This window comes from Cervus elaphus, chromosome 22, assembly GCF_910594005.1.
Source record: "Cervus elaphus chromosome 22, mCerEla1.1, whole genome shotgun sequence".
Classification (NCBI taxonomy): Eukaryota; Metazoa; Chordata; class Mammalia; order Artiodactyla; family Cervidae; genus Cervus; species Cervus elaphus.
Genome location: NC_057836.1, coordinates 9,016,057 through 9,033,484, shown reverse-complemented (window position 1 = coordinate 9,033,484; position 17,428 = coordinate 9,016,057). Strand labels below are relative to the sequence as shown.

The 17,428-nt window shown below is 57.6% G+C and overlaps 1 protein-coding gene across 1 annotated transcript in view; it reads left to right on the top strand.

Moving 5' to 3' along the window:
- Positions 1-4,744: 4,744 nt before the first annotated feature.
- CACNA1I (calcium voltage-gated channel subunit alpha1 I) overlaps positions 4,745-17,428 on the top strand; it is a 121,439-nt gene continuing 108,755 nt past the window's right edge. Inside the window, 2 exon segments of the mRNA XM_043882136.1 lie at positions 4,745-5,110; positions 15,973-16,226. Coding sequence (XP_043738071.1) covers positions 15,994-16,226 — 233 coding nt within the window. The 5' untranslated portion in view covers positions 4,745-5,110; positions 15,973-15,993.

Sequence of the window (17,428 nt, the reverse complement as noted above, 5' to 3'; positions counted from 1 at the left end):
CCCTCCACACCAGAAAAGATGGTTTCCTCGTGGGGGGCCCCTTCTCCACTGTGCCTAACCCGGGGTGTCAGGCCGTCCCCCTGCTGGGCTGGTTTCATTGGTCTCTGTACCTCCAACACCTGACACGTGGTAGATGGTCCCTAAGTGTCACTGAATGACTCCCTGGAGTGATTGTCCCGTGCCACATCTTCTCATGACCTCAATTTCCTCATCAGTAACGTGGCTGTGGAAATGACAGCTCAGAGTGCTGGCATTCAGGACCGCATGGAGCAAACAGAGAGCACCTACTGTCTGCTGAGTTACACATGCTGGATGTTGAGGCTCCAAGAGGATGGTGTGCTCACGGTCAAGCACCAGTCGGATGTGGCGGGGGGCGGGGGGTGGCTTCTGGTGTCCGGTCTGGGGGTCTGGGTAGTCCTCCCTGCGGTTCTCTTCTCTGACATTCACCTGGGAATAAAGGTGCTGGTGCTCCTAGCCCCCTGGTCCCCACCCCCACCCCTACCCTTTGCAGACCCCTGGGGCATCAAGTCACCCTGTCCATCTGCACTCAAGCTAGATTCTTCAAGCCCCACCCAGGAAGCTTCTAGGGCATCAGAGGCTTCTTTTGGGTGTGAGTCAGGGGCTTCCCACCAGGCAGGAATCTGGGGGTCCTGAGATCTGTCTCCTCCCCCTCTGCCCATCTCCAGCCTTCTTCCTGGGCAGGCAGGTAGGGTGTGTGTCTCTATGCTCTCTCTGTCTCTCACACACACACACTACTCACTCTAGCACAGAATCCTGTTTCTGCCGCTCATTAGCTGGGTGACCCTGGGCAATTTACTTAATTTCTCTGGATCCCGGCTCTCCCATCTGTAAAATGAGCTTCCTGACCCCTCTCACTGAGGACTGCTGTCAGGTTAAGTGGGCTAATGGAGGAGAAGGACACCTGTCTGGGGAAGGGGGCTGCAGTGACTCTGGAGGGTTGCCAGCATCCTCCTGGGCCCCTCTGGCTCTGACCTTTGCTTCCATCAGCTTAGTCGAATTGGGGGATGGACTGACTGACCTGCCCAGGGCTGGCCTCGTGCACATCAGCTCCAAGGGGAATCCAGCCCCACAGTGAAAACCCCACTCTCACAAGGCCTGTGTGCATCTAGCAACTTTCCCCGGGGCTTGTGGGGAGAGGGGACTGGCATATCCAAGTCCTCCTGTCTGGGAGCTCTTCCCTGGGGGCTCCCCCTCGCTGTGACTCCACCTCCTCATCTCCTCTCTTCTGCCATTGCTTTCTGCTCTTTCCCCTCTGAAACTTCCGGTTCTTCTCCCCTGACCGATCCAGCCACGATCCTCCAGACTGGGCTCTGGGTCCACCTTGGCCTCTCTGAGTCCATCAAATGCCTGCTCCTGAGAGGCCCAGCATTTGGCCCTCCTCCCCTCTGAAACTAACTCTAAATCTCCTCCCTGTTTCATACACAGTCAGCATTTCTGGACCTTTCCATCTAGTCACATTCTGCAGCCCTGGCACAGGCCTGGTACCCAATAGATGCTTAATAAAATCTCTTGGAATGTTGAAGTTTGTTTTCTGCCACTGATTTTCTAGCTGCTCCCATGGTGGGCTGCTCCCAGGGCCTGGTTCTTAGGCATCCAGTGAGCTGGACTGAGAGCAGTTCTTCTCCAGGCCCTGGGGGGGGATGCCCTCGAAGGGTGCGGGGTGGCCAATGTGAGGGTATCACAGGCCATCCCCTCCCTGCCCTAGTGGATGGGGTAACTCTGCCTGTTTGGAACCCTGAAACCTTGACTCTTAAGAGTTTCTGAGTCTTGGAATCCAGGAGCCTAGTGAAGAGTTCAGACTCTGGCCTCCTGAATTCAAATTATTAGCTGTGTGACCTTGAGCAAGTTACTTAACTTTTCTCTGCCAGTGGTTCCTCATCTGTAATACAGTAGTGACGATTTACAAGACTGCGGAAAGGATTCAATGCGTTAATATTTGTCAAGGGCTTAGACCAGGGCCTGGTGCACAGAAATGCTCTGTGAGTGTTTGAGAAATAAATCAATGTGGATTCTGAGGAAATTGGAATCTGTGTACTCCCAGGATCTTTAGGCCTGGGAGGGACCCGTCTCATGTCCTTGGGCAGGAATTTGACCCCAGCTTCCTTTAGTCCCAGCTTGCTTATCCCCACTGACAGATGCTCCCTACTCTTGCAGCCATGACAATTGCTAGAAAGTTCTCCTCAGGGATGGAGAGGAGTCTGGGCTTCTCTTCTCAGCAGCTGCTGGAGTGTGAGGACCCAACAAGGCCTGGACTTTGTCCTGGGGAAGGGGATAGTGAATCTGGTCCAGCTGTCAGGTGGGTGCACAAGGGGACTCCAGGCCAGGGCCCAGCTCACTTACCTCCTGGCAGGGGCCTGGGAGGCCCCTGCTCCCAGGGCAGGGCAGGGTCTAATGAGTGTGTGTGGCTGCTGCAGCCTTCTGCAAATACCAGGCGCAATATAAATAGCAATAATGAATAAATGAAGCTCCTGCAGCCAGCGAGGCCCTCCAGGAGGAACTGGCACAGCCCTGCTTCTTGTGGAGATCTGGAGTTGCAACCCCATCCCCCAGCAGGTTTGAGGGTCACCTCTCATTCACTGCTTCCATGACCTTTACTCTACGTGCGCCCTTTATGTCCACAGAACCCATCCCGATGCTGAGCGGTGGGGTGGGCAGAGGGTGAAGGAATGCACCATGAAGGTTTTTGCTGAAGCAGAAAGCATTTAGGTTGGACACAAAGCAGGACTTCCTGCCAGTGTGGACGCTTGAAGGAGGCTGGGGCGGGGGTGTTAATCCTGTTGGGATAGGGAGGGGACTGGGATCATGGAAGAGGGCAAATGTCTCCTTCAAACTGAAAAAGAACTGTGAAATGATCAGAGCTGCTCAGAGAACAAAGGAGCTGTCCCAGGAGGTGGTGAGATCGACGTCACCTCAGGTATGCAAGCAGGAGCTGGGCCCTCACTTTGGGAGACTGTGACGGAAAAGCCCCAGTCCTGAGAACTCACCATCTGCTGGCTTCTCAGGGTCCAGCCTGTGAACTTAATGAAAATGTTGCCAGAGGAGACTGGAGAGAAAGCGAGCAGTAGCTGGCATCTTCTCCCTGCCTCGCTGTCTGATCTCTTTCACTCTCCTAAGCCCAGGGCTGTCCAGCTGGGCACTCAGACGGTCAGGGCATGGAGCGCCACCTCCTTCCTACCTCCAAGTCTTTGCACATGTCCCTTTTCCCTCTTCGATGCCAGTTCTCCACCCACCTCGTCTCCTCTTATCTCAATCCTGCACGTGCCTTTGAGGTCCCGTGCAAGCCTTTGGCCCTGGATGAGGTCTTCCCCGAGACGTCTGATCTGCAGCCCACTCTGTTCTGAAATAAACCCATCCCGCCCGCAGACGCCTTCTGGCCTGCTCAGTCCATGCCTGTGAGACACCACCGCCCAGGCTGCTGTGTGCTTACATGACCTTGCGCTGGTGATGAAGGTTTGTCTGGTTTTCCTGGACAGATGAAAAGGTAAGGAGCGATGAATGTTTGTTGAGCACCTACTAGGTGCCAGGCACGGAGCTAAACCCTTTTTAGACTTCTCATTTTGCAGAGCATGAACTTAAATTCTTTTATGTGGAATCTGTGTGTTCCTTTCACGGAAGAGGAACCTGAGGCCCAGAGACTTCAGGGGGCTTCCCAAGGTCCTCTGACAGGAAGGGGCTGAGCTGGGATCAAGCTTGAAGGCATCCTCTTTCAACTCTCTGTCCATTTAGCAGACCAAGTGGTTCCAAGGGAGGTCTCAGTATCCCTTCACCACAGCCCCAGCTCAGCAGGGTGTCCCCACTCCCCTAGCCTCCAAGGAGATGAAGTAGGGGTGGGAGAGCTGAGCAGAGGTTCTGACCCCTCTGGGTCCTGTGGCCCTGGCTTCCCTGGAGGGAAGTGGTGAGGCTGGGGCATTTGCAGCTGGAGTGAGGCTTCCGTTCCACCTGAGAGCCCTCTTGGAAGCCTTCCTGGAGGAGGTGGCTTTTCAGCCAGGCCTTGAAGAGTGGGAAGAAGCTGGGTGTGGGTGAGAGGAGGGGAGGCTGCCTGTGCTGTGGAGTGAACCTTTGGAGTTGAGTTCTAAGCCGGGCTCCACCTTGGAGAAGCTGGTGGTCTTAGACGGGCAGCCCCTCACCGGGGCAGCAAGGACCCTCTCCCCACCTCTCACAGCAGCTCGGTTAGAATCCGGACAGTAATGTGGCCAACCAGGCACCGGGTCAATAATGGGGTCCCTCCCTTTTTAATGCATGACGCAGCCCCCTTGTGGAGGGGATAGGACTCTCCCCCAGGCACGACCCTGAATGTTGAGGAGGTGGCCTCAAGGCTAGAGGGGGCTTCCTGTCCTCTTGGGAGAAGAGGGGGCTCACCAGCCGCCGCCGTCAGTCTGTCTGTCGCCTCCACGCCTCCCCCCTCCAGCGTCCCGCGCCTGCAGCTTTCCCCGAAGACATTTGGTGTCAGTATAAGGACGGCTTTGCCTCGCACGCGGCGCGGCTCGGTCTCGCCGCCGCCGCACGTCCCCGCACCGCCGGGCGCTCGGGCTCCTCCGCAGCCCCCGCCGCGCAGACCCCGCGCCTGAAGCCCGGGGCCGGAGGCGCGAGCCCAGCCGAGCCGGGCGAGGAACGCGGCCCCAACCCTGCGCCCCCGCCCCGGGCGGTCGCCCGCGCGGGCTCCTCTCCGGGCATTTGCCCGCCGCACGGTCCCCGCAGCGCCCCCGCCCCGGGCCCGGGCCCCTGCCCGGGAGCGCCGCGCTCCCGCCCTCCCGCCGCGCGCTCCAACTCCGGCTCGGTCCGCGGCTCGGTCCGCGGCTCGTCCGCGCTGCCGGCTTCTCGCCTCCCGCCGGAGCCGCGCAACACTCCCGCCAGCCCGCCGCCTCCCCGCGCCATGGCCCGGGCCCCCGGGCCCGCCGCCCACCGCCCGCCGCCCCGAGCGTCCCAGGGGCTCAGCTGATCCTGAACTGGTGGGGGGCGCCTGGCGGGGCTGCGGGTCCCCCTCGATTTCCGGCTTCGGGGGACGCGTCGCCCCCGCGGCTCTAACGTGGACGACCCTCCCCCCCCCCCCCCGCCCCTACCTCCGCGGCCCGGCCAAGTCCATGCCAAGGTAGGTGGGGGTGGGGTTGGAGGTGGTGGTCGGGGAATGGGAAGCAAGGGACGGCTCCGCTCCGCTGCCAATTTCTTGGCGCGTCGTGTTCTTTATTGGGGCGTTTATTTATTTCTGGGGACCGGTCTCCCCACCCGCGCGTGCCCATCAGGTCGGCCCCCCACCCCGTGCCCTGGGGGTAGGTGCCTTGGGAGGAAGGACGGGAAACTTTGACCGGTTCCTTCTCCAAGGCCACGAAAGTTCTCTCCGTGCCAATGCTGAAGCCGGCTGAGCCAGCGCTGCAGAAATTTATTCAACAAGTCAGGCTGCCGGTCTGGGGTTGGGGGGGGCGGGTGGGGTGCCCAGGCTGTCTGTCCGTCTATCCCGCTGTCCCTCCGCGGCTGCGGCTCTGCGGCCGGCGGGACCGGAGCTCGTGCCCGTGTCCAGGGGGCTGAGCTGGGAGTGTTGGCGGAGGCAGGGCGGCCGCAGGGGGATTGAATGGGGGGAATCCCAGGCAGCGTTTAACTTTCCTCGAGACCGGGGTGGGAGCCGGCCGGCCCCCCCCCTGGTCAGCACCCCGAGGGTGCCCAGAGCCTTGCTGTGGGAAGCGGGCGGGGATCGGAGCTGGGACTCTAGGGGGTAAAAGGAAACCTCAGTAGGTTGGGGCTGGTTATATAATGAGTGTTTATGATGACTGGGTTTAATTGTGTGCTGGGTGGTGTGTGTGTAGGATGTGGGGCGGGGGCAGGAGGCCTTGGCAGGGGTGGGCAGGCCTCTGGGGGGAGGGCATGATGCCTGGCTGGAGGGGGCTCTTAGTTGGGCCCAGGCGGATGCATCAGTCAGCTGCTCTGCTTCTTTCTTTCTTTCCCTTAGGGGTCCTGGGGGCTCTTGAGTCGTGAATGAGGTTGGCCTCCGGAGACACACCAGAGCTGTATTCTGGCCCTGGGAGTCTGTGGTCTGGGGCCAGGTGTGTGCATGTGTGTGTGTGTGTGTGTGTGTGTGTGTGTGTGTGTGTGTGAGCGAGAGAGAGAAAGCGAGAAGAAGCTTGCTTGCGTCTGCTGTGGGGTGTGATCAGGTCTGACATGTCGACACGCCGTATGACGGCGTCCTAGGGGCTGGGGTGCTCAGGATGGCCTGACCAGGGAGCTGGTCTGTCCTGCTGTCTCTTGCCGCCTAGGGGACTCAGCCAGCAGGTACTGGCCCTGTCTCCAGCCAGGGTGCTGTGCAGATGGTGCTGTGGGTCCGTGGGCCGGGGCCCGCGGGAAGGGGTCTGGCTGAGGAGCTGGGCTGCTTGCCAGCTCCTCAGGCCCTGTCCATGCTGGCAGACCACCACTCAGATCAGTGTCTCCCCTCAGCCCCCAGAACTGGCCCTGGAAACTTGTCCACCCTTCAGGACAAACTTTCTGTTCAGGCTCCAGGCCCTCTGGCCTGGGATGGGGACTGGGTTGGGGCATCTGGAGATCTCCCTGTCCCCTTCCCTCCTCCAGCATCCGTGCTGAGCCCAGAGGGGGAGGACCCAGGGGTGACAGGGCAGGTGGCACTGAGCTGGGACGATTCTGGGGCTGCAGTCTGGGGGAGGAAAAGGGAAGAGCCCCATCTCGAGGGAGTGCTAAGTTGGCTGGTGCCAAACTCACCTCGCCCCCCAACACTGCCACCCCCCGGGGGCCTGGGTACCACTCCAGGACCTCTGGGCTCCCTGCCTGGCTGCTCAGAGCTGCCCAAGGCTGCCTCTGGAGCTCCGTGGGGGGCAGCTTGGGGGAGGGGCAGCCAGCCTGGCTGAAGGTCTCTCCCAGTTGCTTTGATGGAGGTCTTCCACCCCCTTTCCCTCCACCTCCGTTCCAGGCGCTTCCAAGAGGGCATCTTCTAGGCCCACCAGGGGGCACCACGCAGCAATTCTCTGTGCCCTGATTCCCCTTGACCTTGGGTGGGGAGGTGGGGGCGGAGGTAGCTGCCAGAACCACCCCCCTCTCCTCTCCCTCGTGCTGGCTCCAGACAAGCCTGCCCCTCGCGAGCCCCGCAGCCAAGCTGGGAGCAGTTTCAGGGACTAGCGTGTGACCGCAGCCTCCCAGGGGTCCTGGACCCAGATCCACATCCCGAACCCGCAGCAGGGGGTGGGGGGGAGTCGCCTCCGACTCTCCTCCCCCTGTCCCCCTCCACTGCCATCTCTGACCCCCTCACCCTGTGCCCCAAGTGGGGCTCCCCGGGAAAGTCTGCCTCTGGGCCCTCTCTGTCCCTCCCCCACCCTCGAGGGGCTCCCGCCCCGGCAGCTTCTGAAGGCCACAAGGTAACAACGGGCTCTCCTGAGGCTCCTTGGTTCCTGCCTGTCTCCTGGGCCGCCTTGTTCACCGGATGCCCAGTCAGTGCGCTCAGAACTGTCTGGAAAGACAGGCTGCCCGGCTGGGTGGGGGCGGCAGGCGGTGCATCGCTCTTCTCCCTTCTCCTCCATCCCCTCTCCTCTTATGGCTCCCCGCTTCCTTTCTGTCCACCCTTCCCCTTGTTCCTTTCTGACCTCTCCTCGCCCTCTGGTTCTTTTCTGCAGAGCCTTTTCTTCCCACAAGTCCCCAGGAGGTGCTCTTGGCTAGTGACCTCAGTCCTTCTTGCCTGCGGGAGTCCGGCATGTGGCTCTGCTGGAGGCCCAGCGTGTGGTCTGTGGGCCCATGCTCCGTCATCTGTGGATCTCTGTGAATGTGTGAGTGTGTGGGTCTGCGAGCCTTTAGGTCCGTGGGACTGTGGGTGTAAAGTGTCTGCGAGCCGGTGAATGTGTGGGTTCATGGGTCTGTGTGTCCGCACGTTCGTGGATCTGTGGATCCTCATATCCAGGAAGATGTGGGCTGAGTCTCTCCCCCTCATGGCTGCCAGTCTACGGAGGGAAGAAAACAAATCTGATTTCCTGGATTCCCTTCTCTCTTTTGGGTTTGATAAGCACCTACTATGTGCCAAACCCGGATATGGGCGCTGGAGGGATGTAGCAGTGAACAGAGGGAAGCAGACGAAGGCTCAGAGCATCTATGCCCCTAGGAGGGGTCTGGGGCATCCCCCTGCCAGGTGCCCAGGTGTGGGCACCTGGTCATAGGGCCTGCTTTCCTCATGCATGCTCAGAAAGGAGAACCAGGCTGTGTTTGGCACCTGTGGGGAAGGGTGCAGATCATGGAAGGCTTTGGAAGCACAAGGCGTTTGGGTACCCTGGGAGCAAGTGCTGGGAGCTTCTGGGGCTCCTTGAGCAGGAGAAGATGAGAGGGAAGTGGTTTCTCCAGGGTGGAGGCCACAGTCTTTTGGGGCCAAGGTCAGCACAGGCCTGGTCCTGCCTTGCAGACCTTCTCCCTTCGTCTCGGAGGCCCTCACTCTGCCGGTTCCCCCTCTCCTGCACTCTAGCCTGGGCAGGCTCGCTGAGAAGAGTGTCAGGGTTTTCCTTCTCACCACTGACCACCGGCCCTGACGAGCAGTCAGGGCTGCCCTTCACTCGCCACTGGTCCAGGGACTCAGGCTTCCTCCCTGGATCCCTCAGCTCTTGTCCCAGTCGGGAGAGACATGAGCCCATGCAGGGTCACAGGCCTGGCCCCCGAGGGGCAAGGCACTTAGCATCATGGGAGCATCGGCTTCCCGTAAAATTGGGAAAATAGCATCCACCTTAAGGGAATTTGGTGAGGCTTAGAAATGTCTCTGCAGTGCCTAGCACGGGGCCTGGTACAGGGAAGCTGCCTTTTTTCCTTAAGGTACTTTCTGAATCTCCTTCCCCATTCGCTGTCCCCTTTGAGAGACAGAGAAAGGACCCTATGTTGCATTTTATACAAGAGAAATGAAGCTTGCTGTGACTACGATGCAGAGCAGGTGGAGCTGGGACTCCGGACCCAGGGTTCTTTCTGCTAGAACGCTCTTCCTCCGTCAGGGCCACCATCACCCTGACTGGTTCGCTGAAGTAAGACCCGAGGCCCTACTTCCTGCAGAGGGACTGAAAAATGATCAGCAGAGTCACCAGCTGGGAGATGTTCAAACACACGGATGGAGATTCAAACACAGCCCCACTTGCTGGGGCTTGTCGCGAGGCCGAGGGCCGACAAACAAATGATGACGCCTAGTGACAGACACATGGACAGGTCCTGGGGGCGAGAGCATGACTTCAGCCTTCCGTCTACGGCCTGGCCTGGGCAACCCTTTAACTGGGAACCTGGATTTGAACCCCCTTCATCCAAATCCTAGCTCTTTGACTAAGTAGCTCTTGACCTTGGGAAAATCTCTGCATCTCTCTGTACCTCGATTTCTTCACCTCTAATTGGAGAGGGCAAAAGTGCTTACTTCATTGGTTTGTAAAGAAGTGCCTGGCACATAGCAGGTGCTCAACAAACAGTGTTGGCTGTGAGTCTTGTTAGCTGTCCTGGAGGGGTTGCTCATTCAGTTCATCGAATGCAGCAAGCCTGGGAGGGCGAGCTGCTGATTCTGGTGATAGAACCAAGGTGACTGCAGTATGTAGGCAGGCTCTGCTGGCCAGACCAGAGCGAGTTTAGTGTCAGGTCCCGCACTTCGAGGCCAGATTTCAGCCATTCCTCTTTAGGCTAGAGGAGCCTTGACTTGGCTGCCGTTGCTCTGAAAATCAGAGGAGACTGGTGGACCACACGCCTCATAGTTGCTTCAGTCTGGCTGCTAGGCTCCCAGACTGCATCAAGAGAGTTCCCTCTCCATCTCTGCAGAGTCAGGCAGCAGACCTGTCTGCTCTACTCTGGGTGACGTGGTGCAAACCTGGTCTAGCCCTTGCAGGGGGGAAGTCGGCAGACTCTAGCATGACTGGGGAGAGGTCCCAAGGAACAGATGATCTGAAAATTGTCGCCCAAGAAATGGATGAGGGAACTGGTGACAAGAGGCCTGGGGCAGATGAGGTTTGGGAGTGGGCGGGTGGTTGTCACACATCTGCTGGGCTGTCATCTGGAAGAGGGAGCAGACAGAGGGTGCGGGGGGCTCTGAGACGCCAGCTGGAAGATTCTGGTAGGCAGGTTTCCCGCAGCCTCAGAGAGACTTTTCCCCAGGCTCTGCATTGGAGGGTGTGGTGTTTGTGCATATGTGATAATGAGTGTGTGAAGTGTGTGCGTGCATGTTTGTGTGAGTGAATGTGTCTGTATGTGAGTGTGTATCATGGTGAGTGTGTGTCTGTGTGTGTGTGTGCGTGTCTGTGACTGTGATAATGTGTAAGACATCTGGCTGTGTGACTGGGTGTGGTGTGAGTGTGTGATTGTAGGTATGTCTCTGTGTGTGATTGTGGTTGTGTTATCTTGTGCTGGTGAGTGTGTGTGGTGATGATTAGGTCACTTTTGGGGTCTCGGTCTTTTCAGAAACTCCTTGTGTAGAAATCTGGAGCCACTGTGTTTCTGGGACCCTTGAGTTCCAGGGTTCTGGAATTCTGCAGCTGATGCGCTAACGTGCTTGGGAAACCATCACAGGCTCCTTGTGCACTGGCCCAGTGGCTGGTGGCATGGTCAGGTGGTGATGTGTGTGTTACCCCATTCATCCTCCCAGTGGCCCCACCTCAGAACAGCCAATAGCCTCATTTTATAGACAGGGCATCCGAGGTCCCTGCCAGGTTGTCATGTGCTAAGGTGAGTTGGTGTCAGAACTGGGACTCTGATACAAGTCTTGGCTTCCAGCTCTGGTGCTCTGAAGCATACACTATAGAGTGTAAGGTTATCATAGTTAATATCTTGGGTCTCTAAGGTTCGTTCTGGGTGATTCTAAGATATTTTGATTCTGAGTTTCCTGGATTCGAGGATTCACAGAATGAATCTGTTGTTCTTAGAGCTGTGACATTAGCTGATGTGTGGTTGTTGACAAAGGGATAAACAATTGCTGGCCTGTGTATACCTGTGAACACACACACAAATATGCACACACATGGCTTGGGTGATTCTGTCAGGCCTTGGGGTCTTCTCCACCAGGACTCTGGGCTCTGCAGAAACAAGGCTTCCCCATACCATACTCCAAAGGCTCTGGAGTGGCTATGGAAAGACCCTGGCAGGCAGATTCCCCCAGAGACTTGGGAAGACTTGAGGGGCCTTTGCCCACACTGGGGATCTTGGCTGGACCAGCAGCTGTAACTTCACTGCCTGGTGACTCAACTGGGAGGGAAAGATTGGCTCCAGGGCACCTTTCTTTGTCCCAAGGTGGTGCCTGTGATGGTTCAGTGGGCTTCGGCTCAGGGGTGGCAGACCTGGCCTGGAACTTGACTCTGCCCTATCCTGGTTGAATGATCTCAGGCACTGCTGGACTTCCTTGGTCCCCAGTCTCCTTCTCCATGAAGTAGGAATAAGCATGGTGTGTATATCATAGGACTGTGGTGGAGATCAACATGGACAGTGCATAGGAAGCCCTTTGCCCATTGCCTGGTACAGGGTCAGACTCAGAGCCTCTGTGATGCTGTGATGATGGTGGTGGTGGTGGTGGTGGGAATGGTGATGGTGGTGGTGATGGTGGAGATGATGATGGTGGTGGTGATGGTAGTGGTGGTGGTGGTGATGGAGGTGATGATGGTGGTGATGGTGGAGATGATGATGGTGGTGATGGTGATGGTGGAGATGATGATGGTGGTGGTGGTGATGGTGGAGGTGATGATGGTGGTGATGATGGTAGTGGTGGTGGTGGTGATGGAGGTGATGATGGTGGTAATGATGGAGATGATGGTGCTGCTGATGATGGTGGTGGTGGTGGTGGTGGAGATGATGATGGTGGTGGTGGTGATGATGGTGATGGTGGTGATGATGGTAATGGTGGTGGTGGTGATGGTGGAGATGATGGAGGTGGTGATGATGGTAATGGTGGTGGTGGTGATGGTAGTGGTAGTGGTGGTGATAGTGATGGTGGAGATGATGGTGGTGGTGATGGTGGTAATGATGATGGTGGTGATGATGGTGATGGTGGTGGTGGTGGTGGTAGTGGTGGTGATAGTGATGGTGGAGATGATGATGGTGGTGGTGATGATGGAGGTGATGATGGTGGTGATGATGGTGGTGGTGGAGATGATGGTGGTGATGATGGTGGTGGAAATGATGATGATGGTGGAGATGATGGTAATGGTGGTGGTGGTGATGGTAGTGGTGGTGATGGTGATGGTGGAAATGGTGGTGGTGGAGATGATGATGATGGTGGTGATGATGGAGGTGATGATGGTGGTGATGATGGTGGTGGAGATAATGATGATGGTGGTGGTGGAGATGATGATGATGGTGGTCATGGTGATGGTGGAGATGATGATGGTGGTGGTGATGATGGAGGTGATGATGGTGGTGGTGATGGTGATGGTGGAGATGATGATGATGGTGGTGGTGATGATGGAGGTGATGATGGTGGTGGAGATAATGGTGATGGTGGTGGTGGAGATGATGATGATGGTGGTCATGGTGATGGTGGAGATGTTGATGGTGGTGGTGATGGTGGAGGTGGTGGTGATGGTGGAGGTGGTGGTGATAGCAAAGAGATGGTTAGGGTGACAGTCATTGGGTATGATGCCGCTGGCCCCATACCTGCTTGGGCAACCACCTTCATGGGTCCTATAGCATCTTTCCATCTGTGTCACTTTGACTCTTCACAGGAGCCTGCAGAGGGAGACAGGAGCAAGGCTGAGCTTCACAGAGAGAAAAACTAAGACTCCAAGAGACCAGTGGAGTCAGGAGTGGGTGGGAGTATGCTGTAGATACAGTGGGGTCCTGATCCTGCCCCTAGTCATGGAAGCCAGTCTAGTCACACACCACTGCCTGTGGGGCCACCCTGGGAGCACTTAGAGGAAGGAGGTTCTGAACGTGGAGGCAGCTCAGACTCTGGGGCCAGATGGACCTGAGTTTGAATTCATCAATGCTGCCTACCACCTAAGGCGAGTGGTCTGCTTTCTCTGAGGCTCCATCTGCAGACAGGAGAAAGCCCAGGGGGGCCCAGCTGCCAACTCCCCAAGAACCTTCAGCCACAGACACATGAGCAGCTGGGGACACGAGCTGGGCTGCTGGCACAGAGCAGAGAGGATTGGGAAGGGAGAGCTGAAGCCAGAGAGCTATGGCCTGGGCAGCTGCAAGGGAGCAGGCCAGCAGGAGATGGCCCGGAGGGTCACGGGGGAGCAGGTCAGAGGGTGGAGGCTGGGCGGGGCAGTGGGGAGTGGATTGGTGGCCTTGGCAGTCATGGTCTCTAAGAGCCCTGCAGTGTGGGAGGAGAGGCGTGAAAGCAAGGGACAACACGGTGTGACAGCTTTACACAGGGCCAGGTGAGGCACAGAGCAAGTTAGTACCAAGTGGAATGAGCTGAGAGCGAGGAGAGGAGGTGGTTCTGTGTGGTCCCAGAGGCCACGGCAGCCGTTACCACCTTTGCTGTTCCCGGCAGGGCTTTGGCGGAGCTGGGCGAGGTGGCATCGGGGCCAATGCCAGGCCAGGCTCTCCTGCCTATAAAATATGCCTCAGAGCCACCCCTTTCTTTTCACCTCCTCCAGGATCCCAGGCCAGCCCAGCCCACCCTCCCAGTCTCCTTCTGGTCCTCCCCTGCCTCTCCACCTCCTCTCCCTTCAGCCCACAGAGGGGTGGGGTTAAACACAGCCCCAAGCACAGCACGCCCCGCATAAACCCTTCCGTGGCTTCCTATTGCACTTGGACTAAAACCCAAGCTCCTTCCGTGGGCTCACAACGGGCCCTGCCAAACTCTTCAATTTCATCCCTCCTCCCTGGTGCCAGCTCCGCCACACTGGCCTCATTTCTGTTCCTTAGATGCACCAGCTGTTCCTGGTACCTGGAGGTCTCTTCCCACCGAGCACCCATGGCTGGTGCCTCCGATTCTTGTTTTTATTGTAAAGGTCTGTCTTTAGAGGGCAAGATGGGTTCTTCCCAAGCCCACCTTTCTCCCTTGTTTATTTACTTCCCAGCGCTTTTTACTTAGTCACCGACTGTTTGCTGAGCACCTGTTATGTTCCAGGCACTGTCCAGGCACTGGGGTAAACGATGCAGACCACAGTCCCTGCTCTCTTGCAGCCCCCTTTCAGGACGGGAGACAGACACTAAATCATAAATATGTAAATACATAAATTAGGCGGCATGTTGAGTGGTGATAAGAGCTTTGGAAGCCTAGAGAGAAAAATGAATTGACCCGTGTTCCTCTCTCCCTTGCTGGAATGAAGGCTGGTGCCAAGTCTGGCTTCTTCACCAATGTAGCCCCTGAGCCCGCACACTGCCTGCACATAGTAGGTGCTCAGGAAATCAGTGTTGAGCAAATGAATGAATCGTCAGGGCCTGGGAGAAGGGAGGATGGGAGATGGGGAGAGGGTGTTCTCAGGAGAGGTAGACGTGTAAGCAGAAACCTGGGAGAGGAGGCAGCCTGTGCCCCAGGTCGGGACGAGGCAGTGTTTGGCAAGAGCGCGGGGCCAGTGTGGGGAGTGGTGGACTCGGGCTGGCATGGCCATGAGCAGACCTGCAGCCACCCTGGGGAGGACGTTTTTCCGCCCAGTGGTTGACACGTGGCGGGCCGAGGTGCCTGGGAGCTTATGTAAGGCCCATGGCTGGTTTTCTAGAACCGAGAGCAAAGCTCTGAGCTCAGGAGAAAACTTGGCCTCGCTGACCAGCCGTGCGAAGAGGCAGGAGGTGCCACTTCCTGCCTGTTGCCCCCCAAGAGCCAGAGAAATGTCCAAATGTACCAGCTCTGGGTGGTCCAGCTGACAGCTTAGCAGCCACAGGCTGCAGCTGGTGGGGGTACCACGCATCCCTGACTCCCACTGCCCAGCCTGGCACTACCAGGGTGTCAGGGCCCAGGAGACTCCCCTGGAGGAGGATTCAGGGGTTGTTAACCTCTTGGGCGATGTGGGCAGGGGCAGGCCCTGCCCTTGACTGCCTGTGGAAGGGCCGAGCAAGGCCACGGTCAGTTGTCACTGAATCCGGAGGCTGGTGCTGGGCTTCTGGCCTCTAGACATGCCCTAGTTTAGCCTGTGCCCAGGTGTAACCTGGGCATGCCCCCCCTGCATCTCAGTTTATCCATCTGCTAAATGGGCCCAATAAGGCTTCTGGGGTTGTAATGAGCATCAGATGAAGCCAGGCTGTCAAAGTACCTCTGTGTGGAAGTCAGGACCAGTTACGTGAGTTGCAGGTCCCAGCGCAAAATGAGAATGTGGGCCCCTTGATGGAAAAGTATTAAGGATTTCAAGTTCGTGACAGCAGAACATTGAACCAAGCAGAGGGCCCTTCTGAGACACCCAGGAAGCCAGCCCTCATGGAGTTCTATCTCTGACTTTGTGTCTGTCCTCTTCTTTCTCTGTGTCTCAGTTTCTCCAGCTGTTAAACCAAGAGGTTGGTGTGTGAGGTCTCTCTGGGTTCTCAGCTTTGTGGAGCAGTGGGTGGGTGGGGTGTCCCTGGGCTCACCTGTAGGTCTCGGCTCAAGGGTCACTTCCTCAGGGAAGTCTGTTCTGATCCCACCCCGGCTTGCTCAGGTACCTAGAGGTCCCATGGCATCTCTGCTTTGTAGCACACGTCATCCTGGCAATGTCTGTCTTTCCAATAACTCTTGCCTTTTTCCTGTAATTTTTCTTTATCTTCGATGATGCAATAAATATACAGCTCTGGTCTTACTGAAAAAAAAAACAAAACAAAAAACAAAAATCTTACAACAATATCACAACTGTGTTCTAAGAAGGTTTTATTCTCTCCACATTTCATCTCCTCCAAATGAGGTTCACCAAGGTTGACCAAGACCACCAGCCTGGAAGTGGATTCCAACTTGCGTGCCTCTAGGCCCGCGACTCTTCTGAGCCTCACGGCCAGAGTGTGGGAGAGGGGCCTGTGGGGCTTGAGGCTGGGCTGTCTGAGCCATGTCCCCTTGTCGAGGGAGGCGGGTGCCAGGCTTGCCTCCACCCCTGTCAAGTGCCGCCTCTTTTCCTTCTGCAGGGCTCTCTGCTCAGTGCCGACATGGCTGAGAACTCCCCGCCGCCCCCTTCCCCCGCCGCAGCCCAGGTGGCTGAGCCTGGAGTCACGGAGCAGCCGGGGCCCCAGAGCCCCCCTCCTTCCCCTCCTGGCCCAGAAGAGCCCCTGGACGGAGTTGACCCAGAAGTCCCTCACCCGGACCTGGCCCCCGTTGCCTTCTTCTGCCTGCGACAGACCACCAGCCCCCGGAACTGGTGCATCAAGATGGTGTGTAACCCATATCCTTTGTGGGGCCTGGGTTTATCTGGATTCTGTCTGGGGCCCCGCCGGTCCCTCTGGCCAGGAGCCTTGCGGCCTGGACTGAGGCTGAGAGGCTGTGATGTTGGTGAGCCAGCTCAGGTGCTGGGCCTGGGAGATCTTGGATCATGGAGTTCAGATGGATGAGGATCTGGCATCCTGCTGATGTGAATGTTCTGGAAGTTGCTGATGACCATGGGCGGTCAGTGCAGTGTCCAGCTGGCTCAGGAAGCCCTCGGGTATGAACTTTAGGTCTGCAGGAGGAAACAGACTTAAGTCAGACCCTGGCCCGCGGCCCAGCTCCCAGTGATCGAGTCATTCGGGGGTTGCTGACCACAGGGGTGATGAGAGCCTATGGCGAACCGTGGGCCTGGACCACTGGCAGGTGACCCCGACACGCAGGGTGAGGCTCCACCCACCTCACCTCCTTACAGAGCTTCCTGCCTCTACTCGCTGCCTCTCCTTGGCTCAGGTCAGCCCCGATGAAGACCATTCACCCTTTCCCATGGCCTTGGAGGCACAGAGCAGAGCCCTAACCAGCCCCCAGGCCCTGCCCTGCTCCCCTGGTTCTTCTCCTGCTCTTCCAGGCCTCAGGGTCTTCTCACACACTCTCTCCTTTGAAATGCCTTCCCTTTCCCTGGTGAAATGCCTTCACCAGGCCAAATCCTTTGCTGCATCCTTCAAATCCCCACTTACGTGTCACCTCCTCAGGGCAGCCCTCTGCGGTTTCTCCTCCACCCCTCTTACTTGTTGTCCCTAGCTGGTATGGGACTCAGAATCGACACTGTCTCGTCCAGGGCACTATCAGGTGACCAGGACACAGACCAAGCCTGTCTTTTTGACGGCGGGACCCCAGCACCCAGCAGAGTGCCTGGCACATTGTGGGTGCTCCTGCAGGGTTCGCTGGGCACGTGTCTCCATAGTGAATGGACCAGAGGCTCCATCATGGGGCACTCAGGCTGGGCTTTAGGATCTTGGGGGGATATAGTGGGATTCTTTGATCCCGTGCTGAGGGCTCCAGGATTCTTTCCCAGCCACAAACCTCCCTCCCGCCCCTCCTTCCTGGGAGGGAGCTCAGAGAAGGAGCATTGCGTAACCCGGTGTTCCTCAGTGCGGGCAGGGTTGGCATTTGGAGTGTGATGGTGCTGTGTGGTCTGAGCTGTCCTGCACAGCCCAGGACGTT